The 12,376-nt window shown below is 37.9% G+C and overlaps 2 protein-coding genes across 2 annotated transcripts in view; both read right to left on the reverse strand.

The window, feature by feature from the left end:
• The window catches only part of LOC140237628 (LIM and SH3 domain protein 1-like), a 76,675-nt gene that overhangs the window by 16,501 nt on the left and 47,798 nt on the right, over positions 1-12,376 (reverse strand). The window contains exons 2-4 of the mRNA XM_072317554.1: positions 3,864-3,958; positions 1,970-2,054; positions 813-897 (exon numbers count right to left, since the gene is read on the reverse strand). Of these exons, the coding sequence (XP_072173655.1) occupies positions 813-897; positions 1,970-2,054; positions 3,864-3,958 (265 nt within the window). The remainder of the gene's footprint in view (positions 1-812; positions 898-1,969; positions 2,055-3,863; positions 3,959-12,376) is intronic.
• LOC140237627 (LIM and SH3 domain protein 1-like) overlaps positions 6,375-12,376 on the reverse strand; it is a 44,032-nt gene continuing 38,030 nt past the window's right edge. Inside the window, exons 5-6 of the mRNA XM_072317553.1 lie at positions 9,091-9,146; positions 6,375-8,402 (exon numbers count right to left, since the gene is read on the reverse strand). Coding sequence (XP_072173654.1) covers positions 8,166-8,402; positions 9,091-9,146 — 293 coding nt within the window. The 3' untranslated portion in view covers positions 6,375-8,165. The remainder of the gene's footprint in view (positions 8,403-9,090; positions 9,147-12,376) is intronic.

The raw sequence follows: 12,376 nt of genomic DNA on the forward strand, positions 1-12,376 counted from the left end.
CCCTTACTGTGCTTTGTATGCCAATTGCGCAGATGTTAGTAAACATGACTGCCAACAAATAGAGATTACCTGATCCAAGTAATCCTAATTCAATCCACCTGATCCAAGTAATCCTAATTCAGTCCACCCCATACATGGATTGTACACATTATTACAATTACTACATTTTATGTGGATATACGGACACTTGCCAACTTTTCTTAATGGCGACTGATACATGTTTTCCTGTTTGCTGTTATTGCCACATACATTCTTCCCAACTTGGAAATACAGAGAAATATATAATATATATAAATACATATCTTTATCTGCATACTGTAATCAGTTTCCGACTTTTGTCTTATGAACTTATCATTGTTTTTATATGTACATGAACTGCATTCCCTCTTTCCCTATTTCCCTACTTATGTGCTGGGCTTTCCATCTTTGTTTCTCTATTATATTCTTTTCTTTCATTCTATATAAATATTGGGCCAAGTTTGGAAGAATTTTTACTGAATGCTGATGAAAAAGCATACCAAGCTTTTACAGTTCCCAAGAACGTAAAGGGTTAACATGACACGACAAAGGCAGCCTTGTATACTGCATAAGCTGTTATTTTTGCGAGGGTTTAATTTTCGCGAATTTCGTGAATAACAGTTGGATCGCGAATTTAACAACACGCGAAAATGTCTCCATGCACTGCGTTAATAGAGCATTAAAGTAAGCATCGGCGTCGATTCGCGAAAACATCGCACTAAAATGTCTATGACCTCGTTATTCGCTAAATAATCTGTACGTGAAAATAACAGCGTATATAGTTCTTCTCTCACCTTTCCTCAACCGCATACTCTCGGGATCGTCAGCAACTGCAGTAAACTTCCCCTTACTCTGATTGAACTCTTTGTGGTAAGTGACCTACGAAATTGGAACAGAATGGGACAGAGGAAGAGAAATGAACTCCAACAAATGAAAAGGGTGATTGCAAAATCAGTTAAGAGCCATCTTTAAATATTTTAAAGCATTTAAGTCCAACATCACATAGAATTAAATAAAACTACTCCAAATATACTTTACTTATTCCATTACAAAGATTATTCCTGAAGTATGGATAAAGATATTCCATGTTTTCTATTAAAGGGAACCAAAACCCCCAAAGAAATGTGGATTGAGTGAAAGCAGCAACATTAGTAGAACACATCAGTGAAAGTTTGAGGAAAATCAGACAATCGATGCAAAAGTTATGAATTTTAACAATTTTGGTGTTGGAACCGCTGGATGAGGAGACTACTAGAGGTTATGACGTTATGTGTGGACAACAATATAAAGAAAATATAAAGGGAATTCCACATTTCTCTTCGGGTTTTGGATTCCTTTAAATCAGTTTCTGTGTTTTCTCCAGTTTAACTGTCCCTAATATCTCAAATTGACAAGAACAGAATTGGCTCATTTTGTGATGAAACTCTTAATATATGTCAAACCTGTCCTAAACTGACCAACAATCATGCAATATCAAGGATATGGGGTCTCAGTCTAATTCTGTGTAGGTAAACAAGTGTCAGTTTACAAGTCCTGGCAGTTAGCACTTTTTTTTTCTTCTTTTTCTTCCAGCAGAGGCTTGTGAGTAGATTCATTCATGCCATTTTGTCCTTTGACCTCTCATTGGGGGGAGGGGGGAAGCAAAAAAAACAAAAACCTCCTGAAAGACCAGGGACCTGTTTCATAAAAAGTTGACATGATAGCAACTCTTACTGGAATGGCAATTGTCATGACAACGACAAGAATCTAGCTCCCTGATTGGCTGTTGCTATTGGTAGTTGCCATCCTAACATCTTTTATGAAATGGGGCCTAGATCTTGGTATCTGGAACAAACACAGGAGGAACCATCGTCTGCTGCTTGAGTTAAATTGAAACAAAAGTGGGTCGGTCAATAGTAATATGGGGCAAGCCAACAAGGAACAAGGACCCCAACATGTTACAAGAACTCACTTGGCTCTGATTTTGTGACTGCTTCTTGAGGCGCAGGTTCTCAGGAGTGTCAGCTACGGCTGTAAATTTTGTGGTCGGATAATGACTGTAGAAGAGGAGGAGGAGGGAGAAAGAATCATCAAAAGTAACTATGATAGTATCATGACTGACCATACTCTCTGTGTGGCCTCAACATATTTTGATTTAACTCCAAATCTCTTATCTGCAACACCATTATTTGGGCTACAATGTCATGCAAAATCCACTTAGAATATCCTACACGTCGAGTCTAACGCCTCAGTGGCTCAACTCAAAATATCCTACACGTCGAGTCTAACGCCTCAGTGGCTCAACTCATGCTCACCCTCCTACCAATCATTTTCTCACGCCTCCGCCCGAATAATAAAGATAAAGGGAAAAAAGATTACGGCAATGCACGGCGCGCACTTGGCCGGCAAAGAGCAGAGTGTAAAGCAGCTTTGCTGCTATCCACACTGCTCGTGTTCACGCTGGCGCTCACCGCTGGCTCAGCACATACTGCTCTGCTCATGTGCATGCGCTCCCTCCCCGTCCCCGCGCTCACATCGGGAAATCAGAAGATAGTGTCACTCCGGAAATTGAGAAGTCTCACTCCTCGCAGGTCTCACCTTGATGGCTCTGGAACATCCACTATAAAAGTCAATGAATCAGTGAATCTTATATAATGACATGCATGTACAGTGTATATCATTAACACATGATGACACAGGTTTAAAAAAAACCCAAACCCATAGAGCAGTATGGATTGAGTGAGAGCAGCAACATTAGTAGAACACATCAGTTAAAGATTGAGGAAAATCGGACAATCGATGCAAAAGTTATGAATTTTTAAAGTTTTTGTGTTGGAACTGCGGGATGAGGAGACTACTAGAGGTTATGACGTATGTGTGGAAAACAATATAAAGAAAATATAAAGAAAATTCCAGAAAAATTCACTTTTCTAGCATAATGAAAGAGCACTTGACTAACTGCTTTCTGAAAGCAGGGGGAATAATTGCTACCTTTAACATATGTCAATATCAAGTTGATGGAATATGTAATTTTCATGAATAATTAATTTTTGTGGAATTCCCTTTGTATTTTCTATATATTGTAGTCCACACATGACGCCATGACCTCTAGTAGTCTCCCTATCCAGCCGTTCCAACACCAAAACTTTAAAAATCTATAACTGTTGCGTTGACTGTTTGATTTTCCTCAAACTTTCACTTATATATTCTACTAATGTTGCTGCCTTCACTCAATCCACATTTCTCTTTCAGTTTGGGTTCCCTTTAATTCTTTCAGGTGGACTTTTGACAAATTTGATACTGGTGTAAGTGTGTGTGTTCTGCTTTTGTTCTTATCATCTAAAGAACTTTGATAAGTATAAGTGAGGATTCATATTGCATAAATCCAGACCTCCAAACCTTTCTAAAACAGGGATGATTTAGCTGAAAAGTAGGAAAGATGTGATGTTAATTTTTTTTTTTTTTAATATAGCAGGTGTCAAGAGTGGAAATGGATAATTTTTTGAAAACCATCACCCCCCTCAAAAAAACAACAACAGACAAACACAAAACAACAACAGAAGAAAATCCTTGCAAATCCTTGCAGGCTGTCTGTAAAGCCTGATGGACAATATGTTTAAAAATTTCTTCAAAAATTCAAGATATTTACAGGTCTGTCATTTTCATCTTATTAGGTTCTATGGGAATTATTTTCTTTTTCTTTTTCTCTTCCTGTAAAGAAAAAATCTCCTTTTGTGCTATAAACAGACCACGTACTGGGAATGAGGAAAGAAGGAACAAACAAGGAGTTTAAGAAAAATGAGTAAAAAAAACAAAATTTAGTATTTGCAACTTGCAGTGTACATGTAACAGCATTTACAACTTACGTGTTACAGTAGGGCAACTTGTTGTAACCTTTGTAGTTTTTCATATTAAGCAGCATGGAGCACGTTTCACACTTGAAGCATAACTTGTGCCATGTCTGTCAGAAAGAAAAACAGGAAAATAATGATAGCAAGAAAAATTATAAACACAACAACAATAATAATAATTATTATTATCATTATCATTATTATTATCATTATACAAGTAATAACAAGATATGATTATTATTATCATCATCATCATCATCACTGCTGATAATATTAAAACTCACAATTTGATTTATATCACTCACAGAAACACATATTAGCAATATTTCTTGGTGTGTGACATAATGTTCTGTAAAACATTATGCATATCCTACACAAACATCACCTATGCACTGTAATTAGTTGTGAACTCCCTGCCTGAGTGGGGGCTGATAATTGTCATAATTGACTAAAGATAGCATCCCTGGGGAGTGTGTCATAAAGCTGTTCTTAAAGAATGACTGGTGATAAGTTCTTGTGCTGAATTATTGAAATTCTAACAAGTACGGCCCATTAGAATGTGTTCCAGTCGTTCGTAAGTGGCACATAACTTTAAGAACAGCTTAATGAAACACCCCCTGGTCCTGTTTTGGCACTACTCGAGTTTTAGTCCTGTACAAGAGACCACAGCAACCACTACACATCCAGTTACCGGTAATAGCATTTCTATGTCGCAACCAACTGCAACATATTCCCAACATGGACATTAGATATTTTTCTCCTCCTTTTGTTGATTGCTCTGAACGCTTTTTTCTTTTCACATCTGAAGTGAACTGATTTCACAAATTGTAGCCATGATATTCTTTTTAATGCCAATCTGTGACTGATTTTTGTTGTAAAGTGCTCTGAAACCAGTCACCAACTGAGTAAGAGTGCTATATACATGATTGATTATATTGTATTGTATTGTATTGTATTGTATTGTATTGTATTGTATTGTATTGTATTGTATTGTATCTAGTACATCATAAACGGGAGTTACGTCCACACACTAAGCATACCACACCTAGGCCCATGAGCTCACACTCAATTACACAAACTCTATGCATAATAAGCAAACACTAACTTACAACACAACAAACAGCCATGCGCATACATATGTAATGATGGACTCGGGACGTTTATAAGGCATGAGACCAAAGACCCAAGTACACATAGTTTACAACTGGGTAGAAATGTGCTTTATTTGTGTTTCTACAATACATGATTCTTACAGCAATTTCTTGTTTCCATCACTGGATGGACATGAAATGGTGATATTAAAATAGAGACGGTACATAATATACGTAAACTACACAGCTATATATCATTCGACATGTTGTGTACCTCAGGAAAGCTTGAAAGGCATGGTTTTCTTCTTTTTATACTTTGTAATATATATGATTTTCTCACTAAGGCAAGATATCTGGGTTTTTGTTTTTTTTTAAATATGCGAATGCTATTTCTACTGGGGAAAATGAAAAAGTAATGTAAGATATACCACTCATAACTAATGCTTGCATTGACCGCATATCAATAATCTGGATGCTTCTTCATCCACTCTGGTTTAAATCATGTGCATTCGGTGACTTTCTCCTTTTCATGCAATCTTCCACTGAATGTGTGTATGTCGGGGGGGGGGGGGGGGAGGGGGGAAGAAGGAGGGTTGCAAAGCTGATGATTGAACTCAACAAACGTGTTGACACGTTTTTCATAAAGGATACATGATTGGGTATGTTACATAAAGGCCCGCTAGAGCACAAGACACCACAGCAGTAAATGCAATGTAAGAGTTTGGTAGATATATATCATACATACATGGTACCTTGCCATCTGACAAAGACAGTCCAAATCAACAACAAAAAAAAAATGAGGGCACTCTCTGATTCTGAAATGGAGTAAAGGCTTTGGGCAGTTTGTAAACCCTCACTTCCTTGAGTCTAACTGAAATATGAAATGTGGACAGGTGAGCCAGCACTTGTTGAGTTGTGTTTTAGAGGGCCAGATTCCTCTCTGTCTCCCTGTAACGTAACTCTTGTGTCTGCCATTCCAACCTTAGCTTCACGGGAGATACTCATTATTTTAAGGCTATCCATAAAACTTACTCTTGAGAAATGTGATTCATATGGAGTACATCAATTTATTGGCATTTGTTTGTTCATTTCTGTTCAAATTCATTTCACATGAGAAACAGGTGTTTGTATCCAAACAGTGCAAGGAGGCATTTTGCAGAAATAATCATCAGGATGGTTTTCATTTTTCTGTTTCTTTTCGTTAACAGGCAAGTTTAGTAATATCACTCTATGCTCACGCACACACACATACATAGGCAGACAAAATTAGATCAGCAGCAGATACCTTTTTCTAATGCAAAACTAATCGGTACTTCTAATCTTCCACTTTTTGTTGCTGTTGTTGTTATTGTGTGTATGTGTGTGTGTGTGTATGTGTGTGTGTGATTGTGTTGGACAGAGGAAATGACAAGTTTAGATCTGCTTCACTAGATATGACCTTAACCACAACTTGTCCCAACAAAACCTTTATAATACTTTGAAAGCACAAACACCACCATTGTATTAAAATTGAAGAAAATATTTTCACTGTGGGTATTCCATAAATTGTGCAAAAGACATCAAATATTTGCAATTGATATCACATATTCAAAATTGCTTCTATCAACCTAAAATTATACAAAGAAGCCGTAGTGTCCGCACACATGTGGAAGCAGTGATGATGGTAAGACAGTGATAACTTTAACAAGTTCAGCCTTAATTGTTCTTCCTCACTATATTACAAGATTTAGTCTCCAAATTATCCTTAATAGGCTCCACTAGCAACTTCAAGAGATCTGCTAATTCATGCTCAGTGGTATCATGGACTCTAACACTAAGGATTTTGAAGAATTGCATCAAAGGATGGCAATAGCAAAGATGGCTATTCCAGAAGTATTCAGCAGTACTTCAGTGCATACAGCAAAACTCTGACATACCTAAAGCCAAACACAGATGCCTATTTCGAACACTGGGATACCCTGTGACACAAACATTTTATTATCATAAACAAGAAAACACGTGTTGTGTCCCTATGCAAGGAACAGCACAAGAAGGAAGGTATGAAATTGACCATTTTGAAAGATCGTGTTCTACTCCTTTCTACCCACAGCAAATGGAGGAATCACTTGCTGAACTTGTTATCACTCAGTTGTCATGGAAATTATCAGATATTTGTTGAGGTCAAAAACACAAAATAAAACTGTACAATCCAACTTCACAAGACATATGAGAAAGTACGAAATATTTAACAACGGCTTGACCGCACTTGCCATATCCAGTATCAGTTGTTTAATAGCAATCTTAACATTTCATTAAACATGCATTTCAAAAAATAAAACTGAAAAAATCGCCCTAGTGACATGTAGATAGTTTCAGCAATATTTCTGGTTGCGGCATTTCGATTCTCAATGTACAGACAGACACCCTCAATGAAACTGATGTGAGGCCACACAGGGACAAGTTTCATCTTCTACACATGCCTGCACTGGCAATGGGCTACAACAATTTGTGTAATGACTGAGATATAAAAAGTGGCATATAACAACATGATAAATTAGACGTCTGTTTCGTCTTTCAATTTTTTGGCAAGACTGATAAAAAACAAAAAGAATCACAAGTATCGCATCAAAAAAGTATGCTGAGTTGTTACATCTACAATGAGCTGTTCATGCCACTTTGGAACTGACGCTCCAAAATAATGTGTGTTGTACGAGGATTTATTTGTTCATTCTTCATTTATGCATGTCTGTGCATAAAGAGTGCCATAATGACTTTTTTTTTTTTTTTTTTTTTTTTTTTACATGGGAAGTTTCCTTTGTTCCTGGCAATATATAAATACAATTTTTACAACACACCATGTGAAGGAAAAAAAAAATAGGATAATACACATTTCATACCATTGCTTTTCATGACCACTGTCATAATCAGACCGGATTTCCCTCACACTGCTTTTTGGAACGATTAGTGCTGCCAACGAGGCCTATCATGATGTAGTTTGGGAAGCCAATGTATCACATGCACTAGGCCATTCGCATCAGGGACTTGTATCGCATACATCCCCAAAAGAGTAAAAGAAACAAAAAGTAGCAGATTCAATCGAATTGATTCATTGACAATGTGTTTTTGACCATGAGCCACCATTCACAGAGTGTCTTCTTTTCAAAGCTTCCAATATATCTAATGCCGACGCAGTAAAAAAAAAAAAAAAAAAAAAAACGTTATGGGTCGTCTAACGCTATGGATTCGTCTATACGAGCTCAACGTAGTTTGAGGGTAGCATTCCTGTCTGCCCTGTCCTCTCCACGGTTCCCGTCATCCAGCCCTCGTCAATGTGCTGCCAGTTGACGACCAAGTCGCCCTCCCGAAATGAGACCTCGTCGCTGTCTGCGGCGTTGTAGTCGTACATGGCGCGGTACTTCTGCTGCCTGCCGCCCCCATAGTTCTGAGGAGGGGCCTGCTGTGGGGGCGGAGCCGGTTGCCTCTGCTGTCAAATTAAAACAAGAAAAATGCAACTACTCATAAAAAGCCATCTTCAAAGTCAAGTGCAGTTATACATTTAACTTGTGTGCAAATCTGTGAAGGGGATCTCTAATACCCTTCCTCAAAAGGAAAGAAAAGATGGCAAATTTCTGGTCAGCAAAAGCATGTCAATATACAACTCAAGCTGATATTTTTTTTCTAAATTCTATATCTGTTGCAGTCATAATTCCCAAGAAAAATATTTTCAGTTTCAAATCAGCATGCCATATGAGAGGTATTTCTAATTCTAGTCCATGGCAACATACTGGTAATCATAAAGAAACCACTTTCACCACTCTCGAACAAAACCAAAACAAGTATTCACTATAATTTCAGTATCAATCAACTATCACTCGAAATTACTACAGCACGTGCTAGGCTTTCACATCTTTAAGCTGTTCAGAGATTGACATCAAGCAGCTATTTACTTTCAGTCTCTTTTAATAAAGTGGGCAAATACAAGTGTTGAGCATACAGTGCTACCAGGAAGAGGGATTGGGGGGGGGGGGGGAGATATTTTTTATTCTGTCACCTGTTTGATTCTACAGCCTTTCAATCATACAATACACATGACAAACAAAGCATACATATGTACAAGATCATTTCCCTACCCCTCTTTTTTTTTCTTTTTGTTCTCTTAAATAATCACTTACCATCTGAGGATCAAATAGTGATCCTACAGGTTGTTTGGGCTGGTTGCCAGAGTAGGCTGTAATTGTGAAGAGGAGGACAGAAAAAGGACACACAGACGGTGATTGATCAAGTGTTGCCATGGAGACAGACAAAAGAACTTTTTTTTTGTATGCATTATTGCAAAACCTCTGAAAGCATATGGGTGGTAATAGGTAATGACTCAATAAAATGCATCTCACACTGCATGCAGCTTATGTGACATGAACTCTCTATCACAAGTTCCACAAACTGTACATATTAAAACACATACATGTACACCATCACGTAGGGAAATTTCACAGCTGGTCAAGTTTTACGGCTTTTGGGGTTTGTTTTGACACTGAAATGAGCAAGGTACAAGTTCACAATTTCAAAGATTGTCACACAATTTGCTTACATATTCATAAAACATATCACTGATTGCCAAATCATCTGTTACACCACATCAAATATCAAAATTGAATACTTTCAAATTACTGTATTTAACTGTACTTATTTTTGCAGCTTCTCTCAATAATCTTAGCATCATAACGATTCAGTACTCACATATAAAATATGCTGACCTTTAATTATAAGAGAAAAACTCAGCACCAAATACGTATACATGGTATATTACATAAATCAGGGCTGCACACTGGCGCCGGTCCGACGGTCAAGACCGGCAAAAGTCACTGTCGGACCGGTAACTTTTCAGGAAATCCACAAGTTACCGGTCCGACATGACCAGTAAAAAAAAAAAGCATTGGCGGGGTCAGTAGAAAGAAAAAGATCAGCCCCGATCAGGGAGAAACAGAATGCAAGATATCGCATTGTTCAACACGTTTTACGCAAGTTTTCGAATATGTCTACCGGTGCAATTTGTAAAGTAAACATACAATTGTATATTAGTTTTGAGCACTTACTAGCAGTCGACCAGTTATTCGCGCTCGCTGGCGCATTGGCGCTGCTCACGCACTGCCACGCTATGCAATACATGCAAAGGATGTACGGTACAATGTAACTGTTGAAATGCATGGATTGTTTCCCCGATCCCGTTTTGTTTGTTCGTTTGCTTGCGATCGGCGGTCATGCCAGACAAGAAGCATTGATAGAAGCGCACGCATTTCTGGGTCATTTTACTCATGATTTTTTTTTTTTTTTTTAACGCAAGATCGATCCGATCCCGGCTTCGCAGCTGCGTGGCAGTTGACATGTTAGAACTTTTTACTTGTGCCGATTTTTAGAAAAAGTAAAAACATATTCTATATTCAGCGATACAGTAAATGAATATTTTTATTCGTTCAGAATGGTCTCATAATGAAGATAGGCGCGAAAAGGATCACGAAATCGGCCCTTAAAAAATGTAAAGAGATAATACAAGGGAGAAAACAAAATCATGAATTAATCATCGCAGTCCCGCTTACATATTTCAGGTAGAAATCGTCCCAAAAAGGATCATGAATTCGGCCGCGTCGTACACCTTTCAAAAGCTCATACAAGTACGAAATGCGAAGAGATTATAGAGGAGAAAACAAAATAAGGACATATTAATTTGGTGCGTGCATCATAAAAGATTACAGCCGAATAACAATTCATGAAATCAACGCAAACCCGTTGAAATTTGAGGAAATAAATAGGCGCAAAAAAGATCTTGAATCCAGTACTGCATGCCGTGTCGGTTATCAAAAACGCATGCACAAATGCAACGAGATTATCGGGAGAAAAATAAAGGACACATTTTTACCCTTCTGGTGCGTGCATTACAAAAGATTACATCCGAAGTAATTCATGAATTCGTCACAATCCCGCTGATATTTGAGGTAGAAATAGACGCAAAAAGGATCGTGAATTCGGCCGTGTCGTATACCTTTTAACAACGCATGTACTAAATGGTAGTAGATTAGCGGGATAAAAATAATGTACACATTTTCAACCCCTTTTGGCGCTTGCATCATATAGATTACAGCCAAAGAGTAATTCATGAAATTATCGCAATCCCGTTGAAATTTGAGTAAACAATAATAGGCGCAAAAGAATTTCGAATTCGGCCCTGCGTGCAGTGTATAATTTTGAAAACGCATTCACAAATGTGAAGAGATTATCGGGAGAAAAATAAAGAACTTATTTTCAACCCTTCTGTCGCGTGTATCACAAAAGATTACAGCCGAAATAATTAACGAAATATCGCAATCCCGCTGATATTTGATGTAGAAATAGGCGCTAAAAGGACCGTGAATTCGGCCGTGTCGTATAGGCCTACCTTTTAAGAACGCATGTATACGATATGTGAAGAGATTATTGGGAAAAATACAGGACACATTTTCAACCCGTTTTGGCGCGTGCATCATAAAGATTATAGCCGAATAATAATTCATAAAATCATCGCAATCCCGTTGAAGTTTGAGGAGACAATAGGCGCAAAAAGAATTATGATTTTTGGTCTTGGCGTATATCTTTTAAGAACGCAGTTACGAAATGCGAAGAGAAAAAAATAAAGGACACATTTTCAACCCATATTGGCGCGTTCATCATAAAAGATTACAGCCGAAGTAATTCATGAAATCGTCGCAATCCCGCTGATATCTGAGGTAGAAATAGACGCAAAAAGGATCGTGAATTCGGCCGTGTCGTATACCTTTATGTACGAAACGCGAAGAGATTATGGGGAGAAAAATAAAGAACGCATTTTCAACCATTCTAGCTGGTGCGTGGATAACAAAAGATTACACCCGAAGTAATTCATGAAATCGTCACAATTCCGCTGATATTTGAGGTAGAAATAGGCGCAAAAAGTATCATGAATTCGGCGGTGTGGAACATCTTTTAAGAACGCACTTACGAAATTCGAAGAGTTTATTGGGAGAAGATAAAAGGACACATTTTCAACTCCTTTTGGCGCGTGAATCATAAAAGATTACAGCCGAAATAATTCATGAAATCGTCACAATCCCGCTGATATTTGAGGTAGAAATAGGCGCAAAAAGTATCATGAATTCGGCTGTGTGGTACACATACATCTTTTAAGAACGCACTTACGAAATTCGAAGAGTTTATCGGGAAAAAATAAAGGACACATTTTCAACCCCTTTTGGCGCGTTCATCATGAAAGAATACAGCCGAAGTTATTCATGAAATCATCGCAATCCCGCTGATATTTGAGGTAGAAATAGGCGCAAAAAGGATCGTGAATTCGGCCGTGTCGTATACCTTTATGTACGGAATGCGAAGAGATTGTGGGGAGAAAAATAAAGAACGCATTTTCAACCATTTTAGCTGGTGCGTGCATGA

Source organism: Diadema setosum, chromosome 14, assembly GCF_964275005.1.
Source record: "Diadema setosum chromosome 14, eeDiaSeto1, whole genome shotgun sequence".
NCBI classification, from domain to species: domain Eukaryota; kingdom Metazoa; phylum Echinodermata; class Echinoidea; order Diadematoida; family Diadematidae; genus Diadema; species Diadema setosum.